General features: G+C 40.1%; 2 protein-coding genes and 1 long non-coding RNA gene across 9 annotated transcripts; 2 read left to right on the top strand and 1 right to left on the bottom strand.

Annotated features, from left to right (window-relative positions):
• The first annotated feature begins 25 nt into the window (after positions 1 to 25).
• Positions 26 to 7,978, top strand: LOC5512595 (E3 ubiquitin-protein ligase TRAIP). The gene is made up of 12 exons (XM_001632862.3): positions 26 to 201; positions 540 to 564; positions 1,329 to 1,464; positions 1,635 to 1,674; positions 2,357 to 2,484; positions 3,096 to 3,190; positions 3,870 to 3,992; positions 4,259 to 4,346; positions 5,083 to 5,172; positions 5,624 to 5,712; positions 6,618 to 6,752; positions 7,280 to 7,978. The coding sequence occupies exons 1-12, from the start codon at positions 132 to 134 to the stop codon at positions 7,578 to 7,580; spliced, it is 1,320 nt and encodes a 439-aa protein (XP_001632912.2). The 5' UTR covers positions 26 to 131; the 3' UTR covers positions 7,581 to 7,978.
• On the bottom strand, positions 7,956 to 21,012 carry LOC5512596 (metabotropic glutamate receptor 4). 7 transcript variants are annotated; one of them, XM_048725807.1, is made up of 6 exons: positions 20,621 to 21,012; positions 20,402 to 20,491; positions 19,788 to 19,841; positions 12,780 to 13,612; positions 10,626 to 11,577; positions 7,956 to 10,399 (listed from the first exon to the last, which is right to left on the bottom strand). In XM_048725807.1, exons 4-6 carry the CDS (start codon positions 13,596 to 13,598, stop codon positions 9,546 to 9,548), a joined length of 2,625 nt encoding a protein of 874 aa, XP_048581764.1. In that variant the 5' UTR covers positions 13,599 to 13,612; positions 19,788 to 19,841; positions 20,402 to 20,491; positions 20,621 to 21,012; the 3' UTR covers positions 7,956 to 9,545. The 7 variants fall into 7 exon arrangements, with proteins under 7 accessions (XP_048581764.1, XP_048581761.1, XP_048581767.1 ...); XM_048725804.1 differs by having other exon boundaries at positions 19,788 to 20,102; XM_048725810.1 differs by lacking the exon at positions 19,788 to 19,841.
• LOC125561402 lies at positions 17,899 to 18,669 on the top strand. The gene is made up of 2 exons (XR_007307445.1): positions 17,899 to 17,976; positions 18,162 to 18,669. It is a non-coding gene; the product is annotated as an uncharacterized LOC125561402 (long non-coding RNA).
• Positions 21,013 to 21,608: the final 596 nt, after the last annotated feature.

A 21,608-nucleotide genomic window follows, 5' to 3' on the forward strand; every position in this document is an offset into this window, starting at 1 on the left:
GAGCCCCCACATTTTTGTTCAGTGGCTTTATGCATTTGTCATGCGCATTTTACGGCGCGAATTTTGATTCAAAATGGCGGAAAAAGGTTGTTTGAGCTGATAAAAGTCAGAATCTGTCTACTTATGTCAAGATGATTCGTGCATTTTGCACGATTTGCCAGGATTTGATTTTAACAGGGCATGAAGCTAGCACGGGGCAGTGTATCCTTTCAACTTCAATTACTGATGCTCGCGATTTCAGAACACAAACAATAACACGCTTTCGTTGGAACTAACCTTTAACTTATTTGCCCACTGCAAAGTAACTTATTTAATAGTATTCATTAAGTTTGACGGTTAGAAATGATCTATCTGAGGTGTTGTGTTCGCTGGTTACTTGATGGATCACGGAAAGGCAAATGATTACATCCAGACTTGATCACTTTCAACCAGCCTCGAATTTAAATGATAATACTTCGCTGCCACTAAAAGCATCTTCTTCCTTTACTCAATTCTCCTTAGGTGGTCATGTGCTTCTTCCTTTACTCAATTCTCCTTAGGTGGTCATGTGTTCCATCAGACATGGTAAGGGAAAGTAGTATTCGTTGACAAAACTATGATTTTTACCATTGCTGTATATGATATTATTATTTAAGGCACAGGCTGTTATATTCTTGTATAAGCTTTGTTGTCCCTTCTCGACTGTCACACATTGTAATCGGGGGAGGGGGGAGGAGTTGTGTGTCTGAAAAACCCATAGGGTTCTCTTCTCAGAATTCTGGGCCCTGACAGCCTAGGAAAGTAGGAAAGAGTCTTTTATATTTTTGGGTTGTTTGTACACCCATGACTCTGCTCACTCTAGAATGTTAATAGGTGATGTATACGGAAAAAGGGTACAGTGTATTACTCTCTCCAGAAGGTTATAGATAGGTTATGTCTGGGAGAGATGCTATAACCTAATAATCCTTTCATGTGAAAGATATTTGAGGTGAAAGGATCATTTGGTTATAGCATGCTCCCCATACATTACCTATTTATGTATACACTATGTGTGTATATGTGTGATAAAATTGTAAAGTCCTATCATATGTTACATACTTTGCTGACCAAGCCTTAAAAGCCTCTGGGTTCGGCTTTTCCCTTATTGTATATACATTAAAAAATTCAATAAAGATTGATTGATTGATTTATAACCTTCTGGAGAGAGTACTGCACTATACCCTTTTTCCCCATACATCACCTATCAAAATTCTAGAGTGAGTAGAGACATAGGTGTTCCCTTTTTTCCCAATACATCACAGATCAACAATCTGGAGTGAGTACAAACATAGGCGTATCCTTCCTTTCAGCCTTTCCTCCTGGCTCAATAGGAACAAGACATGTCCAAAGTGCAGACATAAAGTAACCAAAGCTATTACACTCTTTATGGATGAGCCTAATGACAGTGATATTCAGTCATCATCTGTTGATACATCAGTACTTATGGTACGTATACAGGGCCATAACGGATATTGAAAAACTAGGGGGGATGATGCAAGTTACATTAAGAAAACTGGGGACCCAGCTCGGGTTTTATAAACTATCTACAGCTATTGTTATGCAAGCTTGCCATGAAGAGAGGGTTTTGTTAAGTAATGTTATATTCTTTTTTGTAGGATCAGCTTGAGCAACAAAGATCTATGAATAAGGAAAAGGGTAAGTGACCAATTGTGACAAGAAGCAGTTGTTGTGCACACAAAAGGTCTGACTCACCACTAAAAACACATCTCCTGTGCCTCTGATTTTTGTGCCTGTGTATTTTTTTATTAATGGGTTGATACTGGAAGATTTTGGATTTTTTCCCTGTTACCTGAGGTAACCACAACTGTTATCAGGTATAAGCTAGCACCTTAATGTGGGTCCTGCCTTATTTTTCTTCTCAATTATTATAATATTTTTTTTAATCAAGTGAGCTAGAGTAGCGAAATGTTAAAATCTAGCCCAGCTGTGAGTGTATGTAAATAGTCCAGTTCTAGACATGAGGAATGTTTTATTGCTCTAGAATTATCAAAATACACCTGTATGTCACACCCAACCCACAACCGCTAGTAGCTCTCTCAACAAATTGTCGCGAGATATGCACTGTGTATAAGTCCTATACACAGTACACCAAAAACTGGAATTCGACTCTGCCAAATTTTCGTCTTTAATAAGACTTCTTCAGGGAAGACTCAGTCTGCCCATTCTTCTGGTTCACGAACACAATTATTTGGGCTTTTTGTATTTATTATTATTGTACACAGTATACAGTAAATTTTCTGAAATCTGTATGGTTATCTTATATCAATTACATACTGATCAGTATTATATTATTGTCATATTTTGATCTCTATTTTAGAGCGTCAAAAGGAGTACCTTTCTTCAGAGATCAAGAGACTCGAAGAGAAAATGGAAGACTACAAAGAAAAATGTAACTCATCAGAGAAGAAACTCAACAATGCACTTGCAGTCAGCACCTCTCTTAGGGTATGGCCTTTTTCAAGAATAATATATAAGTATTGTTTTAAATGGTAGACCTGCATTTGGTTACCTGCTAGCAGATCTTTCTTACTGTTTGTTTCTATCAGTTCACTTATATGTGTCCCATCTCTGTTCTAATGCCTGGTGCACACTAGTAACATAACACAACATACTGTAACAATGGTGGCACATGCACTCTTTTAAGCCCAACATAACAACATGTACATATCATAATGCAAAAGAACATAGTCCAAACACGGATAAGTGAACTGATAGAAACGAACAGAAAAAAAGTTCTGCTTGCTGGGTAGCATTTGGTGTACTGTACCTCATATTATCTAAAAACCAAAAAATCTCTAACCAAATGCTTTAACTTAACTAGCTAATATGCACATAAGTATTTTGTTAGTTTGCATAGAAACTGCACTATATCAGGTACTTGTGCCAAATGCAGCATTTTAGATAACTACTGTACACACAATCTATAATAAAGTGAGCAGAGAAACTTTAGTTTGCTAAAATGTTAAAGTTGTTATCTACAGTAGTACAGACATGGAACACAGTGTATGTATTTAATTTAGAGTACTGCCAATTTTTGTGTCTGGTTGATTGTTCAGAAACAAATGGCATACCTAAAGCAACAGGAAGGAGAGTGTGCCCAGGCTAAACAAGAGGCGATTACATGCAGACAGGAGCTGAACAAGTTCAAAAGGTTGTACTTTAATCTGTAAGGGCTAGCACTCACTATCTTGTCTTTAAAAGATCTCGTTTATAAGCCAATGACATGATCTGTCACTAACAGATTGCCTTTAAAGAGGTTGTTCATTTTTATAAGGTTACAGACAAGGGTTTTTGGTTGAACAGACAAGGTAATAAAGAAATGTTTTTCTACTACTTATGGACAAAAATTTGCTCATTCATGTGATCCTCGTGGGGTCAGGGTGTAGAACATGGGGGCGTCAGTATACAACAGGAAAAGCATATCACTTTGTTGCTGGAGTGCTTAAAGTTGAAACCCTTGTTCTCTGCTCGGCATTCCAGTGGATGAGAAGATCCTAGCGAGTTATAAAGTGTTGAGTCAAGGATGTCAGGCCCTGGGTATCTAAAGATCTTACACTGTACAATACATACAGTACTGTATATGCCCTTTTTAGTGTATAGAAATAACTTTATTGTTAGCATTAGCTTTATTTTACTCTGTACTTTACAGAACAGGGCCAAACAGTTTTAATGTTAAAATAAGTAAGACATGAAGTTGGAATAACAATTTTGCCAGCTTCCAGTTTGATAAAAAAAGATGAAGATATATATTATACAGTACCAGCAAGGATTGTTCTGCCCTTTTCCTGTCATCATTGTTGGATTTTAATGTCTTTGTTTTACACCTTCAGATTAAAGCATCTGGTCGAAGGCACACGCCATGATGCTGAAGACATGTTGAATAGGATCGGAGATGGCATGGAGGGCAGTCGCTCGGTACAAGAACTTGTCACTCAGTTAGTCATTCTAAAAAGGTGGGCTATACATACCACAGATGTAGCTCTTCGTTAACTTGACATCGGAAAAAGTATGCAGACTGGGAAGGATCGAAACAAAAACTATTTCGCTCCACTCCCATCAAACCGTCATTGTAACAAAGTGTTGAACTACACGTTTGAGCTCCAAAACGAATAATAATCATAACATTTTGTTCTTCATAATAAAGGGTTAACTACAGAATTGAGCTCCAATACAAAAATAAGCATAACATTTTGTAAATTATGTTACTTGCTTCGCATAGAGAGCTGGAGAAGATCAAAGAAAGTCGGAACCGTGCACGAGATCACAAAGAGATGCAAGAGCGTGAGATCACCAGACTCAGAAATGAGGTATGAGCTACAGTAAAGTTTCGCCTTATGGATAACCTGCTACGTTACTGACACCATCTTATATCTAATACGCTAAGGAAAAAGTGTGTGCCATCTCTCACGGACAAAAGGAGCAACTAGAAAACTAAAAAACCACACGAATCACAATCCCTAACTAATAGGGGTATCGGGGAAGGTTTCCAATTTGAAATGATCAGGCAAAGAGAAGCTGCAATTCTTAGAAAGAAGTATGGAACCCAATCCCAAAAATACCACCAAGACCGGGCCGATGAAGCAAGGATTCGTGCTTTTCAATGCCCATACAACGTGTTGGAAAATTTTTTATAAGTAGTTGGCGAACTCGCATGAATTTCCCACCAAACACTCTGAACACAGGGCCCCTAATAAGGCAGAGAAAAGTGAGGGAAATATTTTGGGCGTAGTTTTTTTTTTATGGCGTACTATATAAAATTTCTTATAGAAAGATATCCGATCCCTTTCCGATTCCTAGAAGTTATTGGAAATAATAAAAGGTATTGGAAATAATGAAAGGGGTTGGAAATAATAACTTGAAGATGCCCTCATTCCCTGGGAATTCCAAACTCCAACAATGGGTACTTGGGAATGGATGTTTTCTCGAATCCCATTACAGTGTACATGTATGTGACATTTGTGTGTGACGGAAGGCCTTTTACAAATTGACCTTGTAGTTAAGGAAAGTAACTATGCATGGTTTTCTATTCTTATTCGTTTGTAGCTGTCCACAAAGGAAGTTGAGATCAAGCGTGTCACCGATCAATTGTGCATGGCTGAGAGTGATCTCACGAGAGTCGAGAAGGAAAGCGCAGTAAGTATGCACCCTTCCCTCCCCAATCTATTTGTCGATTTTTTTTGTATTTTATTAGTGGCCTGTTTACAAGAAATAAACCTGGGTAGACCGGGTCTGTAATTAAAAGACAATTATAGGAATTTAAAAGCTTAACCTAAGTGTGAGTGCCCTCTTTCTTATAGATTTCAATCGTTTTCCACCTATTTAGGCTGTGGGCGTTTGCACTGTAATATTGCCTGTATTTTTTTATTTATATCTGATTATAAAGGTTATACAGTATTTCAAAGTGATACAGTATTTCAATCAAAACTGGTTTGAACTTAGCGCCATGCTCTGAAGTTTTTCTTCGATCACCTAGTAGAGTTGTCACCATTGTCCATCTTGTTATTGAAGATATTTCCCACGTCTTGCTAGTAGTCGTGTGGTAACAGAATCGGGGAGGTTGCTCACTCACTTTTTCCTACGACAGAGTCTAAAGAAAAAGCTGAGCAAACTAGAGCAAGCGTTCAACTCGCCGAGTCCCCGAAGCAGCGCCATAACCCGACTCATGAGGGAAAGGTTAGCGAGTAATTAGGGTCTTGGCTGGAAAGATTGATTCGTTTTCTTTAGTATCAGCATGACCACGCCCTTCCCCCTCCTCTAAACCTCTTTCCCCACCAACTTTGATCCTTACCATAGTTGGAAGATTGTCGACTGCGGCGATACTGCTTTTTAGGAATGGTGCTACTGAAGCTTCTTTAGGTCTTTTTGAGAAGAAGCAATCCGACCTTTTTAATTCCAAGGCTCTTTCTGTGCTTTCTTATCCATGAATGCACTGGTGAGTATCACGCCGCAGAACAAGGTCCTATAGTGCTGTTCTACGGCGTTTCCTTTCTGACGTGATTTTTTATTGCCGAAGAAGGAAAGGATCCTCGAGCATATCTTGAATGATGTTTGAAAGCAAATAAACCTGCTTGAGACACGTTTGGCAAACTCAGTAGAACTTCCATACACGATTTGGCATATCGTAAATACTCGCATATACTGTTTGGAGGTTCCCGTCTCAATGTGAGGCATTAGTTTGCAAAATTGCCTCCCATATATCTAACGGAAGTCCCTGACCCAAGGTACAGTAATATGTTTGTTTGCAAAATGACCTCCTAAATACCGGAAGGGGGTTACCGTCTCAATGTACTGTAATGCATTTTTTGTTCAAATAACCCCCATCTGTATCGAACGGATGTCCTCGCCTGAACGTGACGTATGTTCTCCTTTGCAGCCGTCCGCGTTTGTCAGTCGCGACTGACAAACGCGGACGGCTGCAAAGGAGACTACGTCACGTTTGTTTGAAACAAATGGCCTCCCCTATACCGGATGGAAGGCTTCACATTGACACTTGTGTCCTATGCTATGCACATATTTTATGGATCAGCGTAATGTAAGTAAACGCTACAACATTCCACAACAATTTGTGCTCTTCACAGTCCGGCTCCCATGGAGTTCAAGAGACCTCGCCTAACCCCCCCTGAGGAATATGATGAGAACCAGCCGTTGGCGTCGAACCAGCCTTCGTCCGGGGGAGTTAAGATGGACCCAGAATTGGAAAATGCCGCCAAAGAGTGAGTCAATGCCCGATACTTTAATCTCTTATTTCATGATCGAGACTCTTTTTTAAATATTCTTAAATTATATTCCCTTATCAAGTTTTTTTTTTACGAGTTTTTGGAAATACACCAAGCAGTCAATATTTACAACTATAAAAATAGGAACAAAGAAAGCCCCAGTATTAAGAGTGCGTAAAATGCCTTTAAGTCGACTGCTTTCTAAAGCCCTGTGAAACATTTGCTCTACTTGCCTCTTTATCTGGTGTTCTTTAACTATTAGAGTAGTTTAATAAGCCCGTGAAACAAAGTGTAATAGTCAAATAGTAGTCGAGCCAACACACTAGTAGCCTCCCTGGCAGGCGTTTTTAGGCATACTTTACTCATTGTATATAAGTGTATTAATTCCACGGGCTTTTTTAAACCACTCTTCTCTTTATCTCGTAATATTCATTGCCGTAGCTCTGTTATAGTATGATTGAGCATTGCCATTTTGTCCAACTACTAAAAGTTTAGAAGAAAACATTTTGTTCTGTTTGTTTTAGAATGGGACTCACCTTAGTCAAGACAACGTCTTTTTCCACCAAGCCCGCGGTGAAAAAACTATCCAACCCTCTCCTCCCCCAAGCGCGCAAACGGCCCCTAGGGGAGAGGGAAACGGGCTCTTCATCTGCCTTTAGAACCGGATATGACGGGCTAGGTGGTCACTCCACCAAGTTTGTGAAACCCAACAAACCTGTCAAGCAAGCGAAGGTGGCCCGCCCGAATACCCTATCCAGATTTGTCAAGACGACAAAGGATGGCAAAGAACCCCCTTTACCCGTGATGACGCTGGATTTTACATAAAAACAGGGCGAGCGTGTTGTAGGCTTGTTTCGTCCAGTTACAGACAAGGCAAGAAGCACCCTGTCCTCATACCCCTCCCTGCTCTAACGCTAGATTCTGCAAAACGCAAAACCTACCGAACAAGTGATGCGCCAAATATAGTCTCAACAAAGAGCCTCTCTCGAACCTCTCCCCATTATCAAGCTTGAACGAGCATTCATTCAAGGCTTAGAGCGATGTCCGATCCATATAGTCTAACTGCAGACAGGGGAAAATTCTCCCTTTCTGTTATAACACTTGATGTGCGTAACACTAAGCCTACCAATACAAACCTTAGCTTTTACAACCGGGAGAAAAAGCTGGGATTCGATGGCTTCCAATGGTGTATTATTGAAATAATATTTGATATATTTATTTGCGAATCCTCTGAACATTTGAAGAATTGTACATAGTATAAGGAATATATTGTATTGTACATATTGCATATAATGTTAGTATAATGCTTAGTTAGGTTATAACATGACTGGTTTGATTAAATTCCCTAAAAAAATCCTCGCTCTATTGTGGTTTCATTTTACCTAACCAACTCGTGCGAATGAATATTACTTTATAACTCGCTCATGACCACAACAAACATACAGGACGGTTACACCTTTTTAGGAAAGGTACCTGCTCCTAAGGCGCGAGTGACTTTGAGAGCTTATATTCTTGTTTAGAAATTCCCTTATATGGTTCGAGTCTTGGAAAAAAAATGTTTATACATTCAATCGCGGTCAAAGTTTGCGTAGCATACACACATTTCAAAATACGTTGTAAGTGCGAATGGAAATACCAATTGTGAAATGGCCGTTCTATCAGAAAATACCATGGAATCAGTTAATTTTCTACTGAATGTAGGAAAATGTGGATAATTTCTGCGATTATATTACTTATCTTTATTCTTACATACACGATTATGTACGAAGACATAATAGCGTTTATGCTGGGACGTAGAAATTTGTGTAATTGTAAATCCAGCGTGTATCTTATCACACGGGAATGTTATCACAGAGCGATGCCTGTGGTAAGAGCGGTGGGTTCATGTTCGTTTACCGCACCGGAATAGCGATGACAGGACGAGCTCACATGAAAAGCCGGGGTCGCGTGAAACTCGCCCTTTCTTCTGTGAGACACAGTAGCAAGAACATCGTGGTCACTGAATCGTTTCTTTCGTCATTTCAGGCAAGTTCTCTATTATCCTGTTCTCAGTCACTTATTTGTCTTTATTGCTGTCACACCCTTGTATACTCGTTTTGGGTCATTCTTTTATTCGGCGCCTTGCTACATTTTTGCAGAAAAAGGGCCATGAACATTTACACCAACTACAACGGCTACTACTACACAACTACACGGCTTTGGCGGTCGTGCGGTAGAGAAAGTTCGTGATATGACTTGCAATTGGTACAGGATTTTTCGCCTGATGTGGTCATTTTAGAAATAGGGACTAATGACTTAACCACGTTGCGACAGCAAACGGTTGGCTCCGCGATAGAAGATCTAGTACGCTATTTACACGATAATGTGCATGCTAAAATTATTGGGGTGTGCCAGGTTCTTCGTAGGCAAGGTGCAGTAGAATTTAACATGTGCCAGTATAAAAATAATTGTACCCATAAGCAGTGATTGGTCTTAGATTGCCAATTGACATCCCCACCCACATTTGAACTGACAACGTTTAATGTCGTTTAGGTGTATAATGAATACTTACCTTTGACGAAAAGAAAACAATCCGCTGCCCCCCCCAAAAAATACAAAGAGATATACTTTGTGTTCAAAAGAAAGTAATCTACCCCGGGTACCAGAGGTAGAGAGAGGTGCCAAGGGTAGTAATCCCCTATGCAGTCGTCCTGACCTCTGTCACACAGGCGCATAGCGTGACAGAGGTCAGAACGATTGTATAGGAAAAAAGTGGAAAAAAGAAGGTTGAAGACAATTCAGCGTAATTGGCTAGATTGGCTGTGTACTGCTTTGCACTGAGACAGAGTTCATAGTGCGGTTCGCCGAGCGCAGCTCTGCTCTTACGAACTCGTTCGTATTCATATCAGGCTGGAATATGATTATGTACATCTTGGGTACAAATATACACCCTAGCAGTCCATATCCGCTCAATAGGGCCGTCATACTGGAGATAGTTGAAACATACCAGCCCTCAAGGGCACTGTTGATTGGGTAGTAGGTCACCCATGAGAGCAATAATATGTACAGTGATAGACCGATGTAGCGCGTCTCGTTGAAGTTCGCGGGTAGGTTCCTTGCCTTGAAGGAGTAGTACACGCAAAGGAGAGTTAGTAAGATAAGGTAGGAGAGGGAAGTGACTTGAAGGCTTTGCCCTGTCATTCTGCTGTATGGCTTACAGTGGAAGTCCACACTTATATATGATGCCTTAGCTATAACGTCCTTAACGACAAAAGGTGGGTCTAACACCTTCCATGCTAGCGCTAAAAGTATTGGACACGTGCTGATTAGAACAAGCATCACAATCTGTAGTCTGGCATCAATGAAGAATCGCTTGCAGCAGCGAGGGACGCCTGTCAGGTGAAGCTGGAAGGCCCCAGCGAGACGGATTGTCTTAATGAACAAGATGGCTACGCTCGCTGAGTGCACCGCGTATCGCCACAACTGGATCAGGCTGCAGATTGCCTCGGTGGGTGTGGCGATGTGTATGATTGACAGGACGAAGATGATGATTATCAAAGCCAGTAAGACAACGCTGAGCTCGCGATTCGACGCTTTGATTAGCGGTGTTCTGTAAAACTGAATGATCAACACTAAATCGACGCATGCTGTCACGATGCCAACCGCTGAAAAGAGAAACGTCAGAATTATCAACAAGTCCTCAAAATTACGAGCAATCGACAACGAGAATTCGATAAGAAAAAGGAATTCCGCAAGATCTACTGATTGCTGACCCTCCGAGCCAGTCCTCTAATGCGAATCCTCGAAGTCGCCCCTCTCGTGCGAGAAGATTGTTTCGTGATTCAACGGCTAACAGGCTCGCCTATCGGTGGCCCCCTTTCTATGACATACCTGACAGAACGATAATGACCACGCCCACCGCACTGGACAGCTGATTGTCGGCCATCTTCTCTGAAATACACATGGTCCTGGCTGCGTTAGGGGTTCGTCCACCAGTGCAGTTGCTACAAGAAGGTGCTGCATACCTCGGGCTTATGGTCCCCTGCGGGCACTCTGTACACTCCCAACAACAGTTCTTCATCCGGGTCTGCCAGTACCCGGGGGGACACCTATCTTTACAATACGACAAGGGTGTATTTCTCTCTCCGCCTGGCCATTGTATCATAGTCGTGTTGACCTTAAGCCCTTCTCGTTCCGACCATTTTCCAACAATATTCTTGCTGTACCGACCTCTGTCCGTATCAGGAAGATAACTTATGATGTCATAAGCAGAAGATTTGGGATTTCCTTGGGCGTCAAACGCTACTCTTCCCGTCATACCTTGCAGGCTGACGTTCTGGATGTAATGCACGAGGTCGGCAGGGCTTACGTGGGGGGTGAGGGTGGGGCAGTTATGGAGACTGCTGTTGCAGCCGTGCATAGCTTTCAATGCCTTTGCAACAACGTATGCAGCGTCGACTACGTATGCCGTGAAGGCGTTGTACATATCGCTCAAGTTTGATGCGGACATTTCCATACTCTGGTTCCCGCAATGCCGCAGGTCATTACCTGATCGCGAATCCCACGTGCAGTTAAACTCCTTTTGTACGTATTCATTCCACCAACCATGCCGAGGACCCGTTCTTGACAACATCTCCAGATAATCCTTCAGCACCTCGTTGCTATGGTAATGATGGGCCACGCCCAAGAAGGTTCCTTTAACGCTGACGTCATGAAAGACTATTTCCCCAGCAGACGTGGCGAGGTCGTCACTTATGATCCAGATGCGGTCATGTAGGTTCTGGTTCATTGCTGCTTTAAGAAGCGCCAGGGATTGGTCGTTATTGGCCCACAGAACAATCACCTGATGCGAAAAGGAAACATTATGGGGTCGGGCAGATTTCTAAATTTATAAGGAAGAATACAGTGTGATTATCTAAGCGGCGAATAGTTCCAAATCACAGTATCAAACTTTAAAGAATAAAAATCAATTTCAAGGCATGTACTGTCACTCAAATTAAAAGCTCAAAGCATTCAAAAAAGTATTTTAAGGGGGGAGGGTGGGTGCTTTTCCCATTATCACTTTCGGGGTGTGGCCGCCGCGCACATTTTTGACCAAATTTATCAGCTATCTGCTTTCACACAATAACTAGCAATGAATGGGAGGGTAGAGATTGCTAGCTTTCTGCTTTCACACAATAACTAGTAATGAATGGGAGGGTAGAGATTGCTAGCTTTCTGCTTCCACACAATAACTAGCAATGAATGTCAGAGTAGAGATTGCTAGCTTTCTGCTTTCACACAATAACTAGCAATGAATGTCAGAGTAGAGATTGCTAGCTTTCTGCTTTCACACAATAACTAGCAATGAATGGGAGGGTAGAGGTTGCTAGCTATCTGCTTTCACACAATAACTAGCAATGAATGTCAGAGTAGAGATTGCTAGCTTTCTGCTTTCACACAATAACTAACAATGAATGTCAGAGTAGAGATTGCTAGCTTTCTGCTTTCACACAATAACTAGCAATGAATGGGAGAGTAGAGATTGCTAGCTTTCTGCTTTCACACAATAACTAGTAATGAATGGGAGGGTAGAGATTGCTAGCTATCTGCTTTCACACAATAACTAGCAATGAATGTCAGAGTAGAGATTGCTAGCTTTCTGCTTTCACACAATAACTAGCAATGAATGGGAGGGTAGAGATTGCTAGCTATCTGCTTTCACACAATAACTAGCAATGAATGTCAGAGTAGTGATTGCTAGCTTTCTGCTTTCACACAATAACTAGCAATGAATGTCAGAGTAGAGATTGCTAGCTATCTGCTTTCACACAATAACTAGCAATGAATGGGAGGGTAGAGATTGCTAGCTATCTGCTTTCACACAATAACTAGTAATGAATGGGAGGCTAGAGATTGCTATTACAGTTTGGTGTATGTAGTCTGCGCGAAATTGAAGAAGTTTCTTCGACACAGGGCTAAATACGTATTGTAGATTCAATCACTGAATGACCGCAAGTGCGACTTTCTTACCCAACCCAAGTTTTTGATCATGCCAGCATTTACCTTGATCAGGGGTAATTTCTTAAGCTGCTCGACAATAGTCTCCATTCTCTCCTGATACCCAGACCTCGGAAAGAACGCGGTCGGACGCATGCAGAAGGTGCTCCTCTTCTGCGACTGCGCAATCAAAGCGTCCACTCCGTAACGTCCATACGAGCTATCCACTGCCAGAGGCGCCACATAAGTCCAGTTAAAATACTCTATGATATCCGATATTGTCCTCGCCTGCTGTCCATCCGGAGGAATTGTCCGAAAGAAAGCCTTGTAGAACTCATTATTTAGCTGTTCGCTGGATGAAAACGGACTGATGAGGGGGATCTCCACCACTTGAAGTAACTCTGCGATCAGTACCGTAGTCCCAGAGTCGTATGCGCCAATCACAGCCACTACAGGTGCGCGCGCATCAGGTGACGTAACTGCTGAGCTCGGCGTACTGCTAGTGTTCCTCCCACATGCGTTAGCATTGTTGGCGTCGAGGATAAAATTTTGTTGGACAAAGTCATAGGTTTGTTTCATTGCTAACGTCGGGCTATCACAGTAGTCACGAATGTCATAGCCAAGCGTTACCCCTGGCGACAGCTCCGAGCTATTATTGATTAGGTCGAAGGTGTAGATAAGTGTCTCGGCGTACCCGAGTGCGAGAGGATAGATTGAGCCACAAGCGCTGTCGTCGCCTCGCTCGTGTATCGGCAAAAGCGCTCCGATGATGACGTCTCCAGCTTTGAACACATTTTTACCTTTAAACTCATTAGGCTGGAGGCTCTGAAGACTTGGAACGAGAGTCGATAGACACCATATAAGGAAAATCAAGTGATATGTCATGCTGATTGTAAAATCTGGAAAGAAACGAAACGATAGTCGTCAAGCTATAGCTAGTTAGTGAATAGTGCTTGTGATTTACTTGGGGCGGCGGAGCTAACGTAAAAGTTTGCGGGAGGGGGGCCGGGGGTGCTCAGACAAAACTCAGGAGACGACATTGAGCGACTGAAAACAATTCTATAAAGGGGGCACAGGGGCATGCTCTCCTGAGAAGATTTTGACATTTTTAGACTTCTACAACTTTGTTAATACTTCATGAAAAAATAGCGTGATGAATCCCTTTTCTCTCTATTTATTCAATACGTATTAATATATATTGGGTATTTTGATGCCACCAATCTGAAAAGTGGGGGGGGGGCGGGGCTTATCCGCCGCCTCACCCATTTGTTCAGATGCAGACTGCGAATGGGAAATGCCAAATGGCAGTTGAAACCAAAAGGTGGTACTAGGTTTTCGTAATAAAAGCCGTGTACCTTAATTTACGTAAGATATAGTTTGCTGCCACTGTCACCAAGACGTCAGCTGGCTGTCACTTTGCAGATTATGTCATCAGCGGGTCTTTTTTTATCAATGCAACTGATGATTTGTGCCAGATACCGTAGAGAAATACTAAAACGGCTTGAAAAGGTGAACTCTTTTGGTTAAAAATTAATTTTAAATTCAAATGCCGCAGTACTTTAATCGTCTTTTTGAATAAAAAAACAATGACCGCTACCTCTCGAAAGATGTTGCATAGTAAATAGACTATTCTTTTATGTTTAGAGATCTTCCAGGGCTTCAGTTACGAGAGAAAGACAAGTATCTTTTAGGAAAAAATGTTGGCCAGGATAATTAAAAGGTTGATGGCTGGAAACGTTATATAAGCCACATATGAATATAACCGCTACTAACCTTTTTTCATCTCTTCGATCTTTCAAAAGAGGAACATTTGACTTTCTAATCTTAGACTTAGCTTATAACTAAAAAGCAAGTGTTTCCCCTGCTGAACTGCAAAAAAAAATATTGTTCGCCCGTGTTATTGTAAATATAATTATGTTCTTTGCCAATACGCATCCCCCTGTTATTGACACATTACACACAGTGCAGCAGGCCAAAAGGAATCAATTAGTTTTGCGAAAATAATAAGCCTGCGACACCTTACATACCGCATGTATGGCTCATATATCCAGCCACCTTAAGCCGCCTTAATCAGCAATGTCCCTAAAATATTGTATTATCTACTTGGAAAACAGTTTGCGTTGCCGAAAGTGAAAATAAGAATACTCTTATATCTCCTCTCGTAGACTCTCCCGCGGCGCATCAAAGGAGTAGCATGTACTTTAGACGTTTGCGAACCTAATATGTCATGCTTAGTCACTAAATGAAACCTTGTTCTTTAATAAGTTGTATGACTGCCAAGTAGACGGATGGAAATTTGTGATCATAGTATAAGTTTGTAAGAAATCACCTACTTTGAATTCACACTAACGGCAAGGGAACGCCATGATATTCACGTAGGGTCTAAAAATACTAAAATCCCATTATTCCCATTTTTTTTTCTTTTTTTTCTTTTATTGCAATCCTGTTTGTTAATCTAAATCTAAAAACGTTTCGGTCTGGCAATTTTGCGTGAAAATCGCGTTTAGACAAACTACTAGCCTTATCAGGCCTGTCGTGACGTATGTCCATAACGCCCGGAGAAGCTCTCCCAGGTCAACATAAAGGTCATTAGGACTTGGAATCCCGAAAGCCTTTCCACACAAATACTAATATCCCGTATCCTGATAAAATAGGAATGGGGGTATTTAGGGGGGGGGGGGGGGGGTGTCCCGGTCGATTGTAAAAAGTCATAATAGTTTCTCATAGTTCCATTTTCACAATGAACATTTTTCACAAGTCAGATAAGTTGCTACAATCCGGGACAAAAACAATGGGACGATGGAACAATTTCTATGCAGTTGCGAGGCAAAAATTTTCTTCGACATAAAAATATTTCTACCCTCCCCTCCCCCCACGCTCAATGTTGCACGTGGAAATATACATTGAATTGTAGAGAAGGTTGATTTCCGAACAACATTGAATGGGAGGGGGGGGGGGGGGGGAAGGGGGGCGGCTTATCGACAGGAACAGAGTAGGTTCCGATATTGATATATTGGAAGGCACATAATGTTCTAAATTTTCGAAATAACCATATTAAAACCACGTTTAATACTCAAGCAAATTCAATCGAAAATATCGGGCATGGAGACGGATGATCTTTCACACTTGGCACTTTGCCTGGATGACAAAATTGCGGCTGACAGAGAATGAAAAAAAATATGGGGGGGGGGGTTGCACCCCCACGAAATGTTATTTTTGATTGAGTTCTTTAAAAAAATATAAGTTGGGCTGACTAACTTTTGAAACCAAGTAAAGGAAGGCCTCTGCGATCTACTACTCGGTGCTTGCTGCTTTTAACCTAAGGAAATCGCGGTCTTGATCGAGAACGCGAAAAAAAATAAGATTTTGCGCAGCGTCTTTTGCTGTACTCAGCTTGATCTAGGCCTCTCACGGCTCTCACATTTCCGTTGCAGTCTCCATGAATCTCCGGCTCTCTTTTATAGACGGACCATTTGACAACTTGCAAGGAGGTTACTGATGCTTTCACTTTATTATACTGGCTACTCGTGTTTTTAAGGACTCAGCTATGTTTTTCTTTTTGTCAAGATGCTTGTTGCTGGCTTGTTACCACTCTATGCATTGCTAGGCGACCACCGGAGCTCGATCGGCAATTGGCTAATGAAGCCGGCACCGAAAAGCCGGCTGTTTGAAATGTTTGCAATTTACCCACTTGCTCTTCATTTGAGAGTAATTTACTTGCTCTCGTCTCGTTCGCCCTACGGTGCTGGCTCCATTTGATTGACGGCTGTGGTCGCGTAGCAATGAATAGGGTGGTAAATATTTTAAATCTGGTTACCGGGACGTAAGATATCAAATAGTCAATCATTAACACTTCCATAAGTAGGGGGAGGGGAGGGGGCATGATTGATAAGCATGCCGTTTTGCCCTTTTCTTCATACTTCTTTCTTCTTCTTCTCCATCTCTTACTTCACCCTTATTTCGTTTTTACACTGTTAGTTTCAGGGAGTTATTTTTACTCCACTCAGAGAGTAAAAACTACTCTTTGCGATGGAGTACTTTTAAAGGAGTAATTTGAACTCCTTTATTGGAGTAAAAACTACTCCACTGAGGAGTATTTTTTTTTGTTTACTCCCTTAACGGAGTAAGTTTTACTCTGCTGAGAATTAGTATCGAATTTTTATTAGAAAAAGAGTAATTTTCACTCTTGTTGGTCAAATAATGGAGTAAAAAGTACTCTTTTCTGGGAGTAATTTTAGCAGAGTAAAAGCTACTCCAACTATCTGAAGTGAAAAGAGTTATTTTTACTCCAGATGGTCAAAAAATGGAGTAAAAAAGTACTCCTTTTAGGGGGTAGATTTTGAAGAGTAAAAACTACTCCAGCCATCTCGTGTTGAAAGAGTAGTTTTTACTCCAGCTGTATCTTTTTAGAGCAGTAACAAAACACTCCAAATATATAAAATAAAGAGAGTTGTTTTTTTTACTCTGAATTAGCTGAATTTAAGAAGGAAAACGATAGTCTTTATTATATAAGACAAAAGATAAAAATAATAATTTATCGTATTTATTGGTATTGAGACAAAAAACTCTACCCTGTGCCTAGGAGTTTCCTAAGATTTCCTAAGTTCGATCAAAACAACAAAATATGATTAAACTTCCTAAAAATTCCTAGGATTTCCTAGTATAAGCAGTAGACCAGAAAACTGAAATAATTTGGATAAGAAAATCTTAGAAAGAAGATTTGAAGTTCTACAATTTAGGAACTCTTAGGAAATCCAAAAAGAACATTTTCAATACAATAACAGGCCTCGCCATACTTGCATATATTGTCAGCTATACTATAACAATAAGAAATGTAATCAAAGACAGGCTTGGACTCGAACATGAGTTTTATGTGGTGTACTTTCAAAATTCGCTCAGAATAAATAGTACTGCATTTAAAAGAAAGATAGGTAGGGTGATAATTGTATAAAATTCTTAGATCCGATTTGAACATTATAAAATAATATATATTGTTTCTAATAGAAATGCTACTTGAGATTACAAAAAAAAATGTCCCGCTTTGCAGATAGAAGAAGGCTCACCAGGGCCCGTAAAACCAAAATGTACCGGGCGTCCCTCGCTTTAGTGGCCGAGAGGGGCTTGGGCCCAAGGCGCAAAACCATAACGGTCGAACGAAAGCCATTATAATAATAACCTCCAAACAGATAGCCATTTCCGTCTTTTCTACGCGTAATCCACCTTTTTTGAGGATTTGATGGCAGAACATGGAGTGAAGTTAAAGGTTAGTGTGTAACGGGCTTTATAATGCGATAGGTTCAATACTAAATGTGATTTTTGCGACCAACTTCAGCATCAAATCATCGTTCGTGGGCGGATTTCTCGAACTAGACTGATATGTTTTGTGATTCTTTGTTATCTTCCAAAGCAATACTACCTTCTTATGTGTTTCTCTTATTATCTTCGCAGGACATTATGATAGAGATAGTAAAATGTGCTCGAGTTGAAAGCCAGAAAAGAAAGAAGTTTGAGGTATAAGGAATGTGTCAATGCGTAAATCGCAAGAAACGAATAATAACTTTGTAAACTTAAGTTATTCACTAATCACCGTACTTACATCTAAAGCGCCTATGCTTTATAAACTGTTACTTGAAGCACAAAATTGAATAACTTAGCTTAGTAAAAACCTAGTAATCAGTCTTGCACCTAAAATTTGTCCAGATATTTATTTTGAATATCTAATGTTACTGTAGTTGGTTTTTGTCCGTATATTCTGATCACAGTAAACCCTGCATATGAAGAACCTAGTTATCTTTTCAAGCTAGCCTACCAGATTCAAATTTAAATGGTGCATATAGAGGCATTAGGCTTCTAGCTTCTTATCTGAATATACAAAGATGGAGGAGGAGGCAGTTCTTTTGGAAAACCGTAATGACGCCAAAAAGGGTAATGTTCAAAAGCTGTTAAAGTTGTTATAGAAAAATAATATTGTGTTATGTTTGTTTCAGCTTTGTTATGTTGGGACACTTGTTAGTAATTTTGTCCTGGATACCTTATGTCAAATGACTATTATTTTTCAAACATTTTTTCAACTTATATTTTTGTTATTTTTTAGACTGAATTGTTTAATTAAATGATTTGTCAAATTCATAATAACGTCTTTTCCTTGGTGTTTCTAAATTACTCTACTTTCTCCAGTATTAACCCATGAAGTAGGTGGAGTTTAAACGGCCATTTTGTAAAAATAGGGGGGAGGGGGTTGAAATCATCCCTTTAGTTACCCAATTAGTAGGGGGAAATAACAAAATAGGGAGTAAAAATTGACTCCCATTTTGAGGGTGAATTGTACTCTTTTAATGGAGTAACTACAAGCAACCTAGTAAATTACTCCACTTAGCTACCCCCTAAAGTGGGTAAAATCTACTCCCCTGAGAGAGTAGGAAAAAAAGGAGTAAAAAATAACTCCATTTTGAGGGTAAATTGTACTCCTTTAATGGAGTAATAGCAAGCAACCTAGTAAATCACTCCCTTTAGTTACTCCCCTACAGGGGTAAAATCTACTCCCTTGAGAGAGTAGAAAAAAGGGAGTAAAAAATTACTCCAAAAAGGGAGTCATTTTGTACCTCGTTTTTTTACTCCCCTTTTGGAGTTAAAACTACTCTCTGAAACTAACAGTGTATGACTATTTTCTCTTATTTTGGTTTTGCTATTTTCTCATACCTTTTCAATAATTCTGGCGTGGCATAGTCTTGAAATCTATCCGACCGGGAAATGAGAATTCGAAACTTGTCATTCGAAATTGCGGTTTGTTCTCCCCCCTTTGCGAGATGGACCGAAACTGAGTGATAAACGAAATGCATCGAATAATTTTAAAAAGCGACAGTAATAACTGCCTAAGGCATGCGACTTCCAACAAGATTCAAACGTTCATACGTTTCCCTTCTTGCATGTACTCAACCCCTTAACTCAGCGACGCACATAGACCAAGACCTTGCATATGATAAACACAACAGAATATGACCAGACCTTTTTAAATAAAGGAAAACTTTAGACCTATAGATAAAATATTAAGATACTAAAAGGATGTTTTCATACCTCCATAAAAGTAGACTTTTACTATGGAGTGTCTTCTGATGGCTTTTGAAGACACTGTATAGTATTACAAAGGTTAAATATCACTTTCAGATTCCTGTGCCCGCTTGTTTTTCTACGTCTAGTGTTTGTGAGTCGAGATATCGTATGATATGCCTATCAGCTTCGGTGTCTCGTGAGGGAAGGAAGGTAGCTGTCAATCTGAATAGCGAATGGTTTATCTAAATCGAGTGACGCAAAGGACAAGGTACACACACTGGTTTTTGCCCTCCAGCGATAGAAACCCCGACTTGGCGCGGAGTAGTCTCCAGGTGTGCGCTAGAATTCGAAATTTGACCTTTTAAATCTAAAGATTATTAAAAAAAAAAAACGGAAAAATAAAATCATAAGCTATGAAACACGCGCGTAAGAACATATCATATATCAAAACGCTTCATTTGATTCTTAATGGAGTCAATCAAAAAAGATGGAAAAAAGGGTAAGAAAACAAGCCAGCTGGTTCAATTACAGGGATCAAGAAGCATACGAGAAACGACACCATTTGCGATTCCGTAATGGGAACCCAGTCGATTATTAAGTTGTTAGCCTCATGTCATAGACAGAAGTCGCCGGCTTACCGTCGTGTTGACCCAGGCAATGCTTTCTCTCTCTCTCTTCTGCTTTTCTTAATTTCCTCCCAGAATTCGCAAATTTTGAGTATTGTATCACTGGTCATTTCCGTATGCAAAAGAAATTGACAGTATTAGAGGGCTTTGTTCCAACAATGTGACAATAATTGAGCGGTGTTCCATTGACCTGAGTATAATATCTATTCCATTCTCTTCCTTTCCCTTTACCTGTTGATGTCAACTTTAAGTCAATTCATTCTTTTCTCGACCATTGGATAAAACTTGAATCCCTGATCTGATGTCCCTTGTCGTGTTCAATCCCATTAAGATGCTCGTATCACTAGCCCCAAGGCTTTTTTCCACTGTAAACGTCAGATACGTGTTCACAGGCGGGATCATATTTTGTGCACTTCTTAATGCACAAACAAACTGTCGTGTACTTGTTTTAATTTCGCCAGTTTTGTTTGGATATTTGTGATAAGTTCAGCAACAATTAACCGAATTCAACTTCCAATCTCTCTATTTTATCTGGCGACGGATGTATTTTGGCCAGTAGAAGACTACAGATTTATCTAGCAATTATAATGAGGAAAAAGTGGTCGCCAGCCACCTAACGTGGTCCTTCATTAGCGAGGTTTTTAATAGATGGTGTTAAGTTCAAACATGTTCAAACATGACACTTGGCATCGTTAAAAGCCATTTGGAATATTAAAACTGCACAAATAAAACATCATAATTAGATTAGAAATCTTGATTAAAAACTAATATTTTTATGTGTAATAGAAACCTTGATCTCAAGTTCTACCCATGTTTTTTATCAATGTTATCACAGTTCCATTTATCATTTTTTTTTCTTAAATCCATGAAATTACAATCTGCGAATATGAGTGAAAAAGACGTCTGTCAATCATTTAACTTTTTCCATGGTAACCGGTACAAATATTTTCAAGAGATAATGGTCCTTGTTCTCTTTGTAAAATTTCAGATGTGCCCAGATGTGTACATAATACTAAGGAGGATGAGATTTTTTTTTTCGTTGGCCGTATATGTGAACTTATGGACCCTCGAATATTTCCAGCATTTTATGGCCTGCGAGCTTAGCTCTTACGATATGGAAAACATTATCCCGTATGGCGTAGTGTATCATATGCAAAAAGAACAAGATTTGGCGAATTTTTGATATAGGAAAATAACTCTTTTTGGCGCGGTCGAGAGG

The sequence above is a fragment of the Nematostella vectensis genome, chromosome 3 (genome assembly GCF_932526225.1).
Source record: "Nematostella vectensis chromosome 3, jaNemVect1.1, whole genome shotgun sequence".
In the NCBI taxonomy this organism is placed as follows: domain Eukaryota; kingdom Metazoa; phylum Cnidaria; class Anthozoa; order Actiniaria; family Edwardsiidae; genus Nematostella; species Nematostella vectensis.

Bases quoted from the DNA above. Each gene is read 5' to 3' on its own strand.
- LOC5512595 (XM_001632862.3), top strand. From the start codon at position 132: ATGATTCGTGCATTTTGCACGATTTGCCAGGATTTGATTTTAACAGGG. The intron at 202-539 runs GTATCCTTTCAA...AATTCTCCTTAG, and splicing joins TGAAGCTAGCACGGGGCAGT to GTGGTCATGTGTTCCATCAG. The intron at 3,993-4,258 runs GTGGGCTATACA...TGCTTCGCATAG, and splicing joins CAGTTAGTCATTCTAAAAAG to AGAGCTGGAGAAGATCAAAG.
- LOC5512596 (XM_048725809.1), bottom strand. From the start codon at position 13,598: ATGACATATCACTTGATTTTCCTTATATGGTGTCTATCGACTCTCGTT. The intron at 11,578-12,779 runs GTAAATGCTGGC...TTTTCGCATCAG, and splicing joins AGAAATTACCCCTGATCAAG to GTGATTGTTCTGTGGGCCAA. The intron at 10,400-10,625 runs GTATGTCATAGA...TTCTCTTTTCAG, and splicing joins GGTCATTATCGTTCTGTCAG to CGGTTGGCATCGTGACAGCA.